At 45.0% G+C, this 17,230-nt stretch overlaps 1 protein-coding gene across 3 annotated transcripts in view; it reads left to right on the top strand.

The window, feature by feature from the left end:
* Positions 1 to 1,640: 1,640 nt before the first annotated feature.
* Positions 1,641 to 17,230, top strand: part of LOC147432654 (uncharacterized) — a 35,498-nt gene continuing 19,908 nt past the window's right edge. For 2 of the 3 annotated variants that reach the window (XM_086492502.1, XM_086492503.1), the window contains exons 1-2: positions 1,641 to 3,442; positions 3,529 to 3,630. In XM_086492502.1, the coding sequence (XP_086348628.1) occupies positions 1,709 to 3,442; positions 3,529 to 3,630 (1,836 nt within the window). In that variant the 5' untranslated portion in view covers positions 1,641 to 1,708. The remainder of the gene's footprint in view (positions 3,443 to 3,528; positions 3,631 to 17,230) is intronic. The other variant, XM_086492504.1, reaches the window with a different exon arrangement.

Genomic DNA, 17,230 nt, shown 5'->3' with positions numbered 1-17,230 from the left:
TTTTCCAAGCATAATTTGGTGCATGAAGCTTCCATCTTTATTGCACCAACAAGTTTTGTCAAGGAACACACGAATTGTATTGTACAAAAGTCTCCTTTGATGGGAGAAGCTATAATACAAAGCCTTTATGGAGGGGGAACCGGCTCCATGTAAATCCGGTTCTCAACTATTGTCAATTGTTCCATTTCTCTCTCTTTTCAAGTATTGTCAATGCCAAATTAGCTAGGTGTAAATTGCTATGTTGCTTTCTCAAATTAAGTACTCTCTCTATGCTCATTAGGAACTTGTTCTTAATGAAATGCTCACTATATTATCAATTTCCACTACTCACAAGTTACGAGTGCATTAGATGTTACATGATGAAATTGTTGCATCTGGCGTTTTATGCCATGGGCTGTATAAGCTTACTTTGTATGACAAGTGTGGGCAGAATTTTGCAAATGCAGTTGTGGATTCAAGGGTTGTTTCAGATGCTAAACTTTGGCATGCACATTTTGGGCATATGAATTTTACTAGTTTACTGCGTTTGCAGAAATCTGATATGGCTGCTTCTTTGCTGCCTCTTCAAGCACCTATCAAACTTGTTTGTGAAGGCTTTATTTTGGGTACGATGCAGACTTGGAGATATAAGGGTCAAAATAGAGGATCATCGCATTCTCATGTGATACTATGGGTGTTTGAAGAAGAGAGAGAGAGAAATTATATAATGAAATAGCTGCATATATCTCCATAGGAACAAACTCCTTGATTTTGCTAGAAATAGCCCAGCTTCGAGATCTCGTACTCAAGAAGCAACTCGACAAGTGCTGTACCAGCTGTTGTTACCAAAGGTCAAAGATGGAGTCTGCAAGCACGGATTCCCGTTTCATGTACAACCAAACCCAAACCTAGTCTTCAATGAAAACAACCACAGATGGCACTACTTCAAGGCCCACCATGAAGACAAAAATGTTGTACCTTACCACCCTACATTACTCTTGCTATGGGGTGCACATTTGAATACACAACGGGTTAGCAACTCATCAACTCATTGCTATCCTACTAGCTCTTGAAGTATGCACTAAAAACTGAACTAATGGGCCGTCTCAACTTTCGCTTAGAAGATGTGGAGCGCTTAGGCCTGCATAGCCTCGCTACTATGAAGTTGAAGCTGATCTTTGCTCCTATGCACTATAGGGTAAAGGCCCCAACTTAAGGACAATGAACTTGCGCGTTGCCGTGTTGGGGCCATTCTTCTGTGATTTCGGCTTTGGTAGACGCAGAAGATACGCTGCATCATGTGCTTCCAAACAAGCTTGGCGATGTTCATTCTGGCAACGCGTGCAGGTTTTTCGACACAATTCCCGATGCAAAAAACTTACTTAGGACAGTCATGCCTTCAAAGAAGGATTGTATTGTTCCATACTCAAACTCAAATCTCAACAAATGGGAGAACCCCAGGTCAAATGGGCTAGTCCATCTTCTCAAATGGCGTTGTGTGTTTGTGGGGGGAGGTGAGTCCTCTCAAAAGGTAATGTCCTTTTATTGGGACGTTTACCCTAGAGAAGCCTCAAACAATTTTGAGAAGATCGTTCTAGGCCAACCAAGTAAATAAAAAAGTGAGTGTGTTAAAAGCTAGAAATAAAGCAGGCTACTTAACTATGGATCTTTTTACACGGGGTTAGTCAAAGGCGTAGCCCCCCAACTGGTTTTCTTCTGCTCGTGCTCCATGGCGGGCACAGCTCGAGTGAACCCTCGCAGCGCCCCCATTCTCCCTTCCCCTAATCTTCCGCGCGATGGAAATTTTCAGAGTCCAGCCATGGGGATGGGAACCTTTCCCCCTATCGAACAACCTAGAGCTCTGCAGGAGCCGCGACGACGCCCGCAACATCAACAGCAGCAGCAACAGAGGAGCTCTGGTGTTAAGCGTGGTCGAGGATTTCGAGATGAGGCAGCCGAGCGTGAGAGGGCCGCTCGTGAGCGTGCAGAGCGGTTGGTGATGATGGAGCGTGAACATGCGCCAACCATGATGATGATGCCGCCTCCCCACATGAGGATGGTTGCAGGACCTAGTGGGAGAGGTATGGGTCTTGATCCTACCACAAACTCACCTGCAGGTCTGCATTCAATGTACAAGCCTTTGGGGCGTGCAGGCCCTGGACATACAATGTATGGTCATCCATACGATGGACCTTCGGGGCGTTCAGCTACTGACGCAATGTATGGGCATAACCTTGATGGTCCCCCTGGTCATGCCCATTCTTTGTATAGTCACTCTGGTCATTTGATGGATGGGATTTCAGGGCCAGCACCTGATGCTGGTCATTCTGTCTATGCACATCCTGGCCATGCCTTTGACAGTCTTTCAGTTCAACCAATGGATGGTAGCCATTTACTGTATCCTCGGCCAGGGCATCCTCTTGATGTTATACCTGGCGGTATGGACCCAAACAATGGCCGCCCATTTGCTGCGCCTTCAGGGATCAGTAATAGCTTTGCAATGGATGCTGGAAGAAGGGCAGATGGTTCTGGGAACATTGGCAAGGTTAATGTATTTACTGGTTTAGGAAGAGGCAGCAGGTTAGGTGCTCCTCTTGCCTTCGATACCCCCCCTGTAGGCATGTCCCGCATAGGCGGTACCAGCCCTTCCCTCCTTGGTTATGATTATAAAGGTGATGGTGAATCGCTAGGCTATGAAAACACAGTTGACCGAGGTTTGGAAAATTTCAGCTTGGTTGACATACAGCCTGAATTTAACGTCGACAGAAGGCCATCAAGGTTGGAAACTATAGTAGAGTGGCCTCCTCAAAATTCCAAGAGAATGAGTGCAAAGCTAGAAGATCGAGAGAGAAAGCTGGAAGACTCAGGGAGCGCAAACAAGAGGTCAGATAAATATGTGGGAACGGAAAAATCTCTTGAAAAGCCCACCTCAATGAGCAAAAGCATAGAGAGAAGGGCAGAAATTTCTGACGTGGCAGGGGGGCGGATAGATTCTAAAGTTGGAAATTTTAGGCAATCAGGTAGGGCGTCAGCTGATTTTAAACGGACATTATCAACTGGAGGTTTAGGGGTAGAAAGAAGGTCAGATATGTCGAATCAAAGAATTGTTGAGGGTCAAATGGAGGCAGAGAGGACATCAGAAAAGAGGTCAGATGCTGGATCCGCCAAAGTTGATGACAGGTCTGGACCCAAGCTTTCCTCTGTGCAACATGCAAGCTTTGGTAAGAATCGTGTAGTCGAATCTGATCACAAAAACAGCGAAATTTCATGGGACAGGTCAGAAGAAGATGACAAGCAGATGGAGGATGTAGGAATGCAAGAACTTGTTGCTCAATACAAGACAGCTCTAGCGGAGCTTACTTTCAACTCGAAACCTATCATTACTAACCTCACCATCATTGCTGGGGAAAATGTGCATGCTGCTCGTTTGATCACCTCGGCAATTTGTGCTCACATTTTAGAGGTAAATTATGTGAATCAAGCACATAATTTTCTCATTTTCCAGTGCCTGTGGTTGAAGTTGATTAAATTCTTTGGCCTGTTGCCCAGGTGCCTGTTGAGCAAAAGCTTCCTTCGCTATATTTGCTGGATAGTATAGTGAAAAATATCGGGAGTGAGTATGTCAAGCACTTCTCAGCCAGGCTTGCAGAGGTTATCTTATTCACCTTAAATATTTTACTGTTTCTTTGTTGGGGGGTTGTTTTGAGTTCTTTGGTTGGTTTCATCCATTGGATCTAGTTCAGTGTTATTATGTGAGGCATAAAGGTTTTGGTTCTAGATGTCTCAAAAAGCAATAAGTACTTGACACTGAATATACATACATACAGGTATATTTTTCTCAATTTTTAGTGAAGATGGATAGTGCCCTCTATGGCTATATGGAGGTGAGTTAGTGAGTGGGTTTGCATATGTGTGTAGAATCCACACACACACACACACACACACACACACACACACACACAGTGATGAGGCTATGGGCTGATCTGCAGTTGCCGATGTCGGCGATGGGCTGATCTGTAGTTGCCGATGTCGGCGATGGGCTGAAAACTGAAAAATGCTGGCTGATCTGAGGGTTGAATCTGAAAACATTGGCTGATCTTCGGTCTTGGGCTGAAAACTGAAAATGCTAGTACTAATGGCTGGATCTACGACGGTGTGGCGAGGTTATGGCTGAAAACTGAAAATGTTGGTGCTGATGGGTTGATCTAGTGCAAAGACGCAAGCGATGCTTAGGTACTGCGGGTACTTGGTGCTGGTACTGAGGGTACTGACTCATGCTTGAGAAGTGGACCCCTAGGGTCACTTATATATATGGGATTAAAGTTGGGTCGGGCAATGCCAATAAAAATACTACAATTTTTAACCATGTCACTAATTAATGAGTTAATAAACTCACTTATAAGAGGTGCTTCACATGCAGATAAATACCTAGGCTGGCTACTAATGCAACTGTATGGGAACACTCCCGAGTGCGTACACGTAGCAGACATTGGCTATGCTCATGTGCAATCGGAAGGTATGTGTCACAAACTGCTGACGTGTCAAGCCACTGAAGAACAAAGCCAACTTGTACATCCCGGCCGAGGGCCTAAACTCTAGAAGCATCAAAAGAAGTTCTACCAACTTGCGAAGTCTTGCCGAGTGGCCTGTTTTGAAAGAAGTTCCCACCAACTTATGGGACCCTGTCCAATGGGGCCCAAGTGCTTAGAGATAAAGATAAAATAAAGCAAGCCACAAACACTCGATTACGTAGCAGCTGATGACGTGGTAGACAATACAAAATCCCACAATTTATGTTGACATGTTGACTTGGCACTTGTATGGGATTTCCGTGATTTACGCTAGCTGATTTTTAGCGCCAGATTTTGGGTGAGATGCTTTTGAGTTTACAGCTTTTCAGCTTTTCATAGGCCAAGGGCCTTTAAATATGTGCAGAGGGCTCATTCTCTGGCACTCTTTCGGGTGAAGGTGCAGAGCGCGAGTACCGGCATTGTACTAAGTTCAAGCAATATAAAGAAATAGCGAAAGGGGCGCCAAGGTTTGGGGCCAGTGTTCTCTCGGAGTGGAATTTGCCACTCCCTGTCTCGTATGTCGTGCACATTTTGGTATCATAGCTCATCTTGGTCTTTTGAAGACGTTAATATAACATTTCATTTCATTTCATTTCTCTTTCAATTTAGTGTTATTTGAAGTGGCCCTTAAGATAGAGCGATGAAGACGGGAGCGCGCCCGATGTGCAATGGACTAAGGGAGGGAGTGGCTTATAAAGTCTGGGGCAGAGCTATGGACCTTCTTTGACAAAAAAAATATGAGTGAGGTTCTTTAGGTTCTTTTGGGAGTGATAATACCGAACACTACCAAAGAGCTCTAATACCAATGTAATGTGTAGCGAAAGTGATTGATGGTGAATGGTCAGGATGAGTGCTCAATGCGTACTCAAGGTTCCTTTTACTTCATGAGAGATGTGCAAAGACTAGAGAGAAACGAGAGTGATACTGTGAATGAAGGTTTTGTGAGTGAAAAGAGAGAGAGAGAAAGGAAACTATCACCAGATGGGGTTCCAAACCCCCCATCAAGGGCCCCCCTCTGTATCGCTAGAGAGTTATTTGCGTTAGATTGCACAAATGCTAACACAATGGTCCTAGATGCTGAGATGCTGATGGGATATTGCTATAGATGCTTGGTTTTGCGAGGCTAAGGACTGAAAATGCAGAACGCTAGGGATTCTAATTGGGATTTGCAACTGCGATGAGGCTATGGGCTGATCTCTTGTCGCTGATGTCAGTGATGGGCTGAAATTTGAAAAACGCTGGCGGATCAGCTGTCTTAGGCTGAAAATTTAAAACGCCAGTATTGATGGTTGGATTTGTGACGGTGCGGCAAGGGTTATGGCTGAAAACTGAAAATGTTGGCATTGATGGGCTTATCTGGTGCAAAAATGCCAGAGATGCTTACTGACTTATGCTTGAGAAGTGACCCCTAGGGTCACTTATATATGAGATCAAAGCTGGGTCGGGCAATGCCAAAAAAAATCCCACGATTTGTGAAAATGTCACTTATTAATGAGTTAATAAATTCACTTAGTTAATAATACACCCACTATTGGGCATTGACGACGTCAGTGGGGATGTCGTGGTATTTAGTCAATACTATGCATGATGGAGCTGATGGTTATATTGTCTTGTGGGTGACTACCATGGGTCTGGGTGAATACCAAGGGTCTATACCTTGCACTTTCCTTCAAGGGTGAATCTGGGCTTATCTTGGATTCATCTAGGTATATACAAGAGGTGCTTCACATGTAGATAAATACCTAGGTTGGGTACTAATGCAACTGTATGGGAGCACTTCCGAGTGCCTACACGTAGCAGGCATTGGCTATGCTCATGTGCAATTAGAGGGTATGCAACTAATCTAAAGTGCCTCGCCATGCAGGTCGTGCATACTAGCTCACACGGGTGCCATAACACTTCCTAGGTTGTCCTAAACCCTAGAATTAGGAGTTATAGCTTATCCACATGCACATAGGGTTAGATGTGCACGTGACATATTCGAGTGGGAGCTCACACAAGCCCAGAGAGAGAGAGAGAGAGAGAGAGAGAGAGAGAGAGAGAGAGAGAGAGAGAGGTCTATGTGAGAGAACCTCACCATTTTCACCTCTCTGCTAACATCTTGTACGTGTAGTTCCTCCTAGTAAGACAAATTGTGGGTGTTCAAATAGGCCAAAAATGTGAGTGCTTCTCCTAAGTTGGAATGGAGTTGAGGTGTGCAAGAGAAGGGGGATGAGAGAGAGCAAGGATCAATCTAGCCACCCACGTAAGTGTTCGCGAAAGGCTCATGCTAGAAAAAGAGTTAGTTTATTCCAAATTTTCTTTAGTGGGGGTTTTCAATTTTGGTCTCTTTCACATTTACTCGGCCACTTTTTACTTTAAGGTTGTCGAACCTTTTGTTAGATTCTTCATCTCAGATGTTTTGCACTTTGCCTATAGTCTTTGCACATATCACATGCACTGTCCTTGGTTTGTGGGTTGGCCACCCGTAGTACGTACACCCGTTGGACACGGATCTTCAGGCACATTTAAGGTTTTGCTCAGCACTTTGCCCGGCCGGACCTATTCTGGTCCTTTTCCATTTTTTTTCCATATTCATGGGTTCTTGTACATGGTCGTTGGGTTCCTTGGTCTGCGCTACCACCCCCTATTCTCCTAGGTTGCACTCTCCCATTCATCTTGTCTTATACACAACAGATTTGCCATCTGGAGTTATTAGGGCTTGCTAGCCTTTTCCATCTCTCTCTGTGTTGATCGCCATTGTCTCTCATTCTCTCTCTCCACCTTCCGCTACTTACTCTGACATGGTATCAGAGCTCTAGGCCTGAGGATCTACCATCGCCTACCCTTGGGAGGACTCTGCGGAGAATTTCATCGCAAAGAATCATCTCAGCTCCACTAGCGTTTTTTGGGGCCTGCGTTTTTCACAACTAGTCTAGCGTTTTTGGTGGCGAGCACCCTCTTCTGCATATCTCTGTTCTCACCCTCCCTCCCTCTACCTCATCGCCACTTGCTGCCCTCCTTTGCATCAGCGTTTTTCAGCCATCTGACTTGGCGTTTTTTATAGGAGAGCAGTTTGCATCAGCGTTTTTTATTCAGCCAGCACTTTGCCTAGCGTTCTTGTTGCAGGAAGGTAGCCCTTTGGCCTTGCGTTTTGGGCAGGACATAGCTTTTGACCAGCGTTTTTACCCTCTGCTTCAGCCTTTCCTTCTTGCGATCTTGGGCAACTGGAGCCCCGCTCTTTGCCCTTTGATCTCCCCACTTTGAATCTGATCAGCCCCGTGACCTTTCCGGCATCTTCCCGATCACGTACTTGTTGTTCTGCAGCTTGTTTTGATGCATTTACAGCCCTCACCTTACCTTCTAGGCATCCGGTGTTCATCACCTGGCGTTTTGCTCAAACCCCGATGTTTCTTGCGGAGTTTCCAGCTCCCTTTTGCTGCGATTTCAGGTTTGGACAGCACCTCGACTTTGTTTCATTGGCATCCCTTCCGGTTTCCCTTGCGTCTCCCGTCACTAACCCTCTACTTCACGGTCTTTTGGCGCTCTATCCGGCGTGGTTTTCTGATCCTATCCTCACCTTTGCTGTTGATTTCACATGAGACTTCTCTGCTGATTTTTTGTCTGTACCTATGGCAACACTCGCAGCCATGCCCATCCTTCCTCTCTGCGAAAAGCTTGATGGCTCCAACTTTGTCGTTTGGAAGATGAAGTTCATGGTGATGCTTATGCAGTTTGACCTTTGGGACTGGCTTACCGATCCTGCCAATGCTGTGTGTCCCGGCCTTGCTCCTGCAGCTGGTGCTTCTACAATCATCAACTACCACTTTGTCTGTTGTTACATGTGCGGACTCCCCATCTACTTCTTCTCATGGTACTGCTTCTGGCGGATTAGGTACTGTGGTCACACAGGCTATGGTTGATCAATGGAATCTGAACCATCGCAGAGTTTACTCTTTCTTACTCATCAATTGTGCGGATAGCGTGTTGACGTCTTTACGCTCTCACACCATTGCACATGAGGTATGAGGTTTCCGTTGCAACATGTACGAGGCGAAGACACCCCGAAGGATCCTCGCCTTGGAAAAGACTTTGATGGACTTACGGGTCTCGTCATTTTCGACTATCCAAGACCATATCCCGCATGCTTCCGCTCCGTGATGAGCTCGCAGCTTGCGGTCACCAAATCTCTTCTGAGGGCATGGCAACTTGGTCGCTGCTCAAGCTTCTTGACACTTATGATTCCTTGTTCCAGTCACTTACTACCTCTACGCGCCATCCTGCTATAACTTGGGAGGAGCTCTTACCTGCTGTGCAGTAGATAGCTTCTTGCATTTAGGACAAAGCCACCTCAGACATCTTTGTGGTTGCTACTTCATTGGTTTCTACATTCAATGGGGGTGGTAGTACTCCCGGACAGTCCGGATGTCACGAGGACGTGGCAATTGCTAACCTTAGTTGTTGGTTTCTTTCCGATGATTTTTATTTAATTTTTGGGACCCTCTTTTTGAAGTTGCAAATGGGTGGACATTGTATGGCTAGTGTGAAATTGCTGACGGCCAAGAGTTTCACCCGCAGACGGGAAGGCCTTGTCGCCATGAGTTGGTCGGGCCGACCGGCACTAGAATCCGTACATTAAAAATATGTCTAGGCTCTACTCAAAGTTTGAAGAGATCACCCGATAACTGGGCTACATTGCATTTTTGGATCTAGTCCCAGTGGTGATAGATGGTCAGATGACCAGTGGAAGTGCCATGGAAGCATCTCCTAAAATTTAGGGAATTGCTATTTTGGGCCATGAAATCTGTTCGCGTCATTAGCTCCAGAATGCCAAGAGGGAACATTTTATTACTCTGCCGCTAAGTCAAGTGAGCCACCGGTTGAGATATTTTTAGACCGGAAGATACAAAATGGGAAAACATGCATGAGTGTCATTTGGCACATTTTTGGGCACTTTCCGAAATTTACGTGGGGCTACGTATTCAGCCGTACGGTGGATTGTTGTAGGTACCAAAGCTACTGTGTGCTTGCCTACCCTCTATGTATAGTGAAGTGCAAGAACTGAAGCCTTGCACAATATTCACTGCTCTCTAAGGTCAGGAAAGCTGCCACTTTCTTGAAAGACAATGCGCTTACATGGTGGACGACATTGTTGATGCAAGGATAGACACCCGCCACATAGGTATACTTCAAGCAAATGTTTGCATCTGCGTGGCTGACAGCTGTCAAATGAATTTGAAGCCAATGTCATGACGGATTGGCACCAACTCACTGCGGCTACTTGCAAGAGCCTAGAGGAGTACAATCGGAGGGTTTGCAAAGCGTTGCTCTCAGTAACGTCCTACAGGTTTGTGCCACTGACAGAGCAGGTTGAGAAGTATTGTTGTGGGCCGTCTAAAGGGATTCGAGATTACTGTACAAAGAACAAAGTGGCTACCCTCACTCAGCTTATGGAAGTTGCCAACATTGGTCTTGCCTTGATGAAGGGAGAGGACAGCGGGTTTCTGGGCAACGTGAAAGGGGGGCAGCAAAAGAAAAATTCAGCAAAGAAGCTCTTTGTGAAAACGGCTCTTGAAGCGTCACAAGGGTCGGAAAAGGTCAACAAGGACAAGGACTCAGCTGGGACTTCTGGAGCGCAGGCAAAGAAACAGAAAAGGAAGCCTTTTGTGCGTAAATCGCTCGAGGAAAAGAAGGTTGATGGCTGAGAATAAGTGCTTTATATGCGAGCAGCCTGGTCACTTTGCTACAGATTGTCCACAAAGAGACCAACCGACTCGGATGATAAAGAAAACAAGAAAGGAAAGAAGCCTAAGCCCACAATAAGTTTGGTGCTAGATATGGTGGGTGACAGGCAAAGTACAGATGCCAACGAGTTATGCAGAGCATGGGGTAAAGTCAGAGATTAGACGACACTCATCTTCTTTGATCCAGGTACCAAAGCAAACTTTATCTCACCAGAGTTAGCTATGAAGCTGGGCATTAGAGCTGAAGAGATGGGGTACACGGCAGAGACAAGGTTGGCATGTCCTGGCCACTCATAGTGTGTTACTCCCATTATTGGAAAACTGTGTTTGCATATTCAATCATATGTTAACACTGAAGAGTTCTATACCATGCCATTGGAAGGGTGTGATGTGCTACTGGGAATCCCGTGGATGTTTAGAGTACATGGTGTGTTGGATGTCTTCGGCAAAATGATCACCCTTAAGCATAGGGACAAAACTCATGTTTTGGATGTAAAGCTCAAAGGGGAGTCTATTCCTATCGTATCTGCTTTGGCTGTCACTTCTGTAATAAAAAATCATCTTTCTACGTACTTGATTTTTTCACGTGATGTTTCAGATAATTGTGAGTCAAATTTATCTGTGTTAGATAAAGAAAGGTCAGCATTTTTGAAAGAGTTTAATGACTGTTTTTCTCATTCATTACCGTCACGACTGCCGCTGGAGAGGTCTGAGGACCATACGATAGATTTGGTGCCAGGGTGTAGCCCACCAAACAGACCTCCCTAGAGGGTTAGTGCAGCTCACTAGAAAGAGATAACGGGCCAAGTTGAGGAGCTTTCAGAGAAGTGGCTGATTCAGCCTAGTTCTTCACCTTTCTGCTTCCTAGTGCTTTTAGTGCAGAAGAAGCCTGGCTCTTGGCGCATGTGTATTGACTACTGTGCGTTGAATAAGAATACCATCAAGAACAGGTCACCTATTTCAAGGATTCATGATATTCTTGACCGTTAGGAGGGTGCTGCAATTTTCAAAAGGATAGACCTTAAGAGTGGGTACCATCAGATTCATATAAGGCCAGAGGATGTGCACAAGACCGTGTTTAGAACGACGTTTGGTCTCTATGAGTTTTTAGTGATGCCATTTGGTTTACAAATGCTCTTGCTATGTTCAATAGGATGATGGACCGTATTTTCCGCTCGCACCAAAAGTTTGTTGACACATTCTTTGATGACACGTAGTCTATTCGAAGAATGAAGAGGAGCATAGGCGTCACTTGACCATTGTGTTCGAAGAGCTGTGCAGTCACAGGTACTTGTCAATCTTAAGAAAAGTAAATTCTTCTCGGAAGAGATCCACTTTCTTGGCCACATAGTGTCAAAGGATGGTGTCCGAATGGATTCCGCAAAGGTTGAAGCTATTAAGACATGGCCAAACATAAAGACGTATGATGTCTGTCACGTGACACATCCAACCCTATGTATCCGTGGACAAGCTACAACATGACCACGGTTCAATTCAGTCAAGTCAGTCTAGAATAGGAAGTGATCTGGCACTTTTGTGAGTCTGTTCGCAGACCGTGCATGTCCAAACACTTAGAATAGATGCATATCCTCTGGTTGCACATAGCATGACCATCAGATTCTAGTCATATCCCATCAGTATCATTTTTACAGTGCATAGACCTATTTTCCCTATTTTTGACATTTTTTCACTTATTATTTTTAAGTGACTTTTGTTGGAAAGTAGGTGGGGCAAATTTACAAACTGTAGAAAGGTAGCTCTAGCACTTTCTGGCAGAAGAGGCAGCAGGAGCTTCGGTTCAACAGGCACCTTTTCAACAAGACTCCCCAAGCAGTTGACCTAGCATTTTCTGCAAGGAGATCCAAATTCAGCCTTGGCGTTTTTGCATGCAATTCAGCCCTTGGCGATTTTGCATTGCAAATCAGCAGATCCACAGTAAGGCACATCAAATCCACAGCAAGACACAACAGACTCCCTAGCGTTAGCAGATTTCTACAGCAGAGCCCAAATCAGCCAAGCATTTTGCATCAGCCTGACACCCTCAACGTTTTTGCAGATCTTCGCGACAGAATCAGCCCCTAGACTAGCGTTTTCAGTTTTCAGCAGTTAGAACCTGCAGAAGAAGTCTCAAACCTCGCAAATCTCACCTTCCCGCAGGAGATCCTCACCGCACGGTCAAATCCTGCAAAGTTGGCAGTTTCAGCCCGAAAAACGCAGATTTCAGCATCTGCGTTTTCAGTGCGTGGTCGTCGCATCACCGCCATCGAATCGTCATCGACATAGAGTCAGAATTCAGCATATAAAGATTTGCAGATTTCAGCCATTAGCGTTTTCTGATTTCAGCCCGTCTCGTCGTCGTCCTCATTGTCGTCGACATCGTGGGCAAGTCCAAAGCATTGTAGAGATTTGTGCAATCAATAGTAGACCGCTCTCACCATAGAGAGTGGGGCCTTCGGAGGAGGGTTTGACAACATTCTGGTGTCGTATTCTCTTCTCTCTCTATCTCTCAGTCTCAGCACCTTCATTCATAGTGTTCATCCACTTTGTTTGTGTCCATTGCACTCTCTCACTAAAGGAACGGAAGGCTCTCCCTTCCGTAAGTAAAAGGAACCTTGAGCACAGTTCGGAGCACTCATCTTGAGCAAAGTTCAACATTCACTTTTGCTGCACCTTACAATGTTCGAAGCTTCTTCGGATTGTGCTCATGCTGTAGAAGGTTTATCAGGAATTTTGCAAAGATAGCTTCACCTCTTCACGCTTTGCAAAAGAAAGAGGTTACTTTTAGATGGACCCAAAAACAGATTTCAGCTCTCCGTCTCTTAAAGGAAAAGTTGTCTTCAAATCCCGTGATTGTTTTACTAGATCTCAGGAAGCCATTTGTGGTCTAGTTTGACGCGTGTGGCAATAGCATCGGAGCAGTGCTAATGCAAGATGGCCGGGTAGTAGCTTACGAGAGCTGAACCTTGCAAGGGACTATGCAAATCTATGAGAAAGAGCTACTAGCCGTCATTCATTCGCTCTCTAGCTGGAAGCACTACCTGTTAGATGCTGATTTTGTTGTCTAGACAGATCATAAGACTTTGCGATACTTCTTGACACAATCAAAGTTATTTGAAAAGCATTTGCGATGGGCAAACATTTTTTCTATGTTCCACTTCCAGATTATGCATGTCGAAGGCAAGAAGAATGTTGTGGCTAATGGTTTAATAAGGAAGCCACAAATTTCAGCTGTGTCAATTTCTTATTAGCATGAGCTTGATGGCATGAAGGAACAATATGCTATTGATGAAGTTTTTGCAAGGATCTTTGAACAGTTGCAAGATGGGCAACGCCATGAATGAGCACTACCTCCTCAGAGACGGTTTTATGATGATGCATGGCAGACTTTGTGTCACTAGTCCATTGCGACATAAGGTCATGGTAGAAAGTCATGTCCCACCGTATGCAAGGCATCGAGGTATTGATGCGAGAGTTACAGCGGTAGAGTGTCACGTGCACATCTAACCCTATGTGCATGTGGACAAGCTATCTCAGATCTAGGGTTCAAGTCAACCTAGGAAGTGTTCTGGCACCTTTGTGAGACTGTGCGCAGGCTGTGCATATCCAGGCACTTAAATTAGCTGCATATCCTATGAGTGCACACAGCATGATCATGAGCATGGCATTCAGTACCCATCGTAAGCATTTTATTAGGCATTTTAGGTCATTTATTTATAAGTGACTTTTTGTAAGTTTGTTGGGAAATTTGCCCGACCCAACTATTGGTTCCTATATAAGAAACCTAGCGCTAGCAGAAGAAGGCAGAAGACAGAGCAAAACAACAATTCTGTAGCGTTTTCTCACAGAACCCAAGAACCTTGAAGACCTTCAGCGTTTTCAGCAAGTACCAGAATCAGCCAGCGTTTTCCCTTCTCTTCCAGAAGTGCATCGCGGCGCATCAGCCCTAGCGTTTGTAGATCAGCCATTTCTGCTACCGTTTTCATTTTCAGCAGTTGCCATCGGCATCAGATCCTCGCCGGAAAACATTGGATCAGCCTGGCGTTTCCATTTTCAGCCCGACAGCCCCAGCGTTTTCAGCCACACAGCATCAGCCCGAGCGTTTTCAGCCACACAGCGTTTCCATTTTCAGCCCAACAGCCCCAGCGTTTTCAGCCACACAGCATCAGCGTTTTCAGCCCAAGATCATCAAAAATTTCAGCCAGGAGCACTAGCGTTTTCAGTCTCAGATTTTAGCCCTAGTCGTCACTGCCTTCATCGCCTTCGTCGTCGTCGTCATCATCAACTCAGCCTTCCCTTGCATCATAGCATCAAGTTCATTGCATCAACACCATTGTACCAGACTTGTGCAATCAATAGCATAGACCTCTCTTGCCATTGAGAGAGGGGCCCTTGGAGGAGGGTTTGAGAACCGTCTGGTGTCGTATATTTCTCTCTCTTTCTTTTAGTCTCAGCACCTTCATTCACAGCAGCATTCACTTTGTTTGTGATCACCGCACTCTCTCTCTAAAGAACGGAAGGCTTTCCCTTTTGTAAGTAAAAGGAACTCTTGAGCACTGTTCAGAGCACTCATCTTGAGCAATATCAACATTCACTTCCACTGCACCTGACCTACTTTGAGGAGAGATGTGGATGCCTTTGTGCGGGCATGCCTGATTTGCCAAAAGGTCAAGTTTGACAAGCAAAGGGCACTAGGGTTATTACAACCATTTTATTCGTGTCAGGAAGAAGATTGACCAGATGACACGGTTGTTCATGTACAATTTGTTTAAGTACCATGGTATGACACAATCTATTGTCAGTGATCGTGATCCTCGCATGCCAAGTTTGTTTTGGAGAGGATTATTTGAGAACATGGGCACTACTCTCAAGTTCTCGTCTTCGTTTCATCCACAAACTGATGGACAATCAGAAGAGGCTAATTCTACTGTCTTGGATCTGCTGAAATGTTATGTGTCAGATAATAAGGGCAAGTGGGAACAATATCTGCCTATGCTTGAGTATGCGTACAACAATACGGTGCATTCGTCCACAGGCAAGGCACCTTTTGAGATTATTGAAGGAGGCAAAAAGGTTCCTCCCATTTTGCATACAAAGGACAAAGATCTTTGAGGCAGATTGATGTGTTGAGAACATGGATGAAATGTATAAGAAAATCAAAGTTGCTCAAAGGAGGGTTAATGATGGAGCTAGTGTGCTCACTTTTATCATAGATGAAAATGACAAAAGTATGAAGGTCTCATTAAGTCATTTGTATCTATGTGTTATGACCTTTCTTGCAGGTACATGCGATGATAAAAGCGTGCTAACAACACAAGATCATCAATGGCATGTATATATGGCATGCAATCGAGGACGTTTGCGATTGCAAGAGAGGGGTATGTCACGAACACGTGGCAATTGCTAACCTTAGTTGTTGGTTTGTCTCCGATGATTTTTAATTGAATTTTTGGGGCCCTCTTTTTGAAGTTGCAAATGGTCGGACATTGTATGGCTAGTGTGAAACGATCGACGGCCGTGAGTTTCATCCACACACGGGAAGGCCTTGTTGCCACGAGTTGGTCGGGTCGACCGGTACTGGAATCCGAGCAGTAAAAGTATGTCTACGCTCTAGTCAAAGTGTGAAGAGAAGATCACCCGATAATTGGGCTACATCGCATTTTTGGATGTGGTCCCAGTGGTGATAGATGGTCAAATGACCAGTGGAAGTGCCGTGGAAGCATCTTCTAAAATTTAGGAAATTGCTATTTTGGGCCATGAAATCTTGTTCCCGTCATTAGCTCCGGAATGTGTTACAAACTTGGACACTCCAAGTCAAGATTCTACCGCGACACGACTGGATTTTCACTTCAAAACAGTTCACAGTTCACAATTGTTTCGACACGGCCTGGCGGAGTTCTTGCCTAGAGATATTGGCCCCAAAGATTGGCGTCCCTTTCGGTATTTCTTTCTGTATTAATCTGTTGCACAAAGTACACGGGAGTGGTTGGGTCACACTCTCAGACTCTGCGTCCAGATGCTCTGAGAAGTGAGAGCCCAAACCACACTTATAAAGAGTTACAAGGGTGCCAAAAGCAGAGCCCCAAAAAAAGCTGTCCCAAAAGCTTTCAAAAGTAAAGCAAGTTTTTCTCACAAGCCCTCTTGGCAAACAAAGCAAATAATTTCCCAAAAGTTGCTTTACTTTTTGCATAGGATTTCAGCCCTGCATTGCGTAGCCAAAAAGCAAGAATTTTCGTACGCTGCTGCCACGTCAGCATTCCGCAAATCGCGTCGTAATTTTCGGGACTGTCCGTACGGTAGTGCCATGTCATCAGTCCAGTTGGTTTTCCTCGGGACTGTCCATGCCAAGGGAGAAGGTGTGTGTGTACAAGGGCTGCCACGTCACTGGGTTGTGACATACACTCCTCTTGAAAGCATTGTAATCGCCCTCGATTATGCTTGCAAAACAGATAGAGGCCATAAACTGTCTTAGCACACACTGACTGTTAGTACCGACGCACTAGGAACACACATCTAGCACATGTACCAATCGACAGTCACATCACATGACATCACAGGACATCACTTGACATCACAAGACCTCACATGACAAATCACATTCAAAATTCATTTGGACCTCAGACCATGATTTATCGGCAACGTATTTAGTAATCGCATCTAGATCCTCTCGGGACCTCACAGATTCCCGATTGACTAATCCTTATTGCAACCATGTCTATCGAGATCGTTCAAACCAAAATGCTGCAGTCATTTTGTCTATCAGTTCTTGCACTTAAACAAGTCAAGAACAAATCAGTATCATATTATCGGGAATTCCAGTTCATTAAGTCATTACAACAGAATATTGTCAGCTCACAATATCCTTGAAACTCAAAGAGACATCAATGACTTTAGTATCAAAAATCGAGGCAATCTGTTGACAAAGGAGGAGAGCTACTATCTTCCCATTGCGTATTCGAG

The sequence above is a fragment of the Adiantum capillus-veneris genome, chromosome 20, assembly GCF_014529385.1.
Source record: "Adiantum capillus-veneris isolate H3 chromosome 20, ASM1452938v2, whole genome shotgun sequence".
In the NCBI taxonomy this organism is placed as follows: Eukaryota; Viridiplantae; Streptophyta; class Polypodiopsida; order Polypodiales; family Pteridaceae; genus Adiantum; species Adiantum capillus-veneris.
Note: the sequence above shows the minus strand (reverse complement) of the source record. Positions and strands in the feature narration are given on the sequence as shown.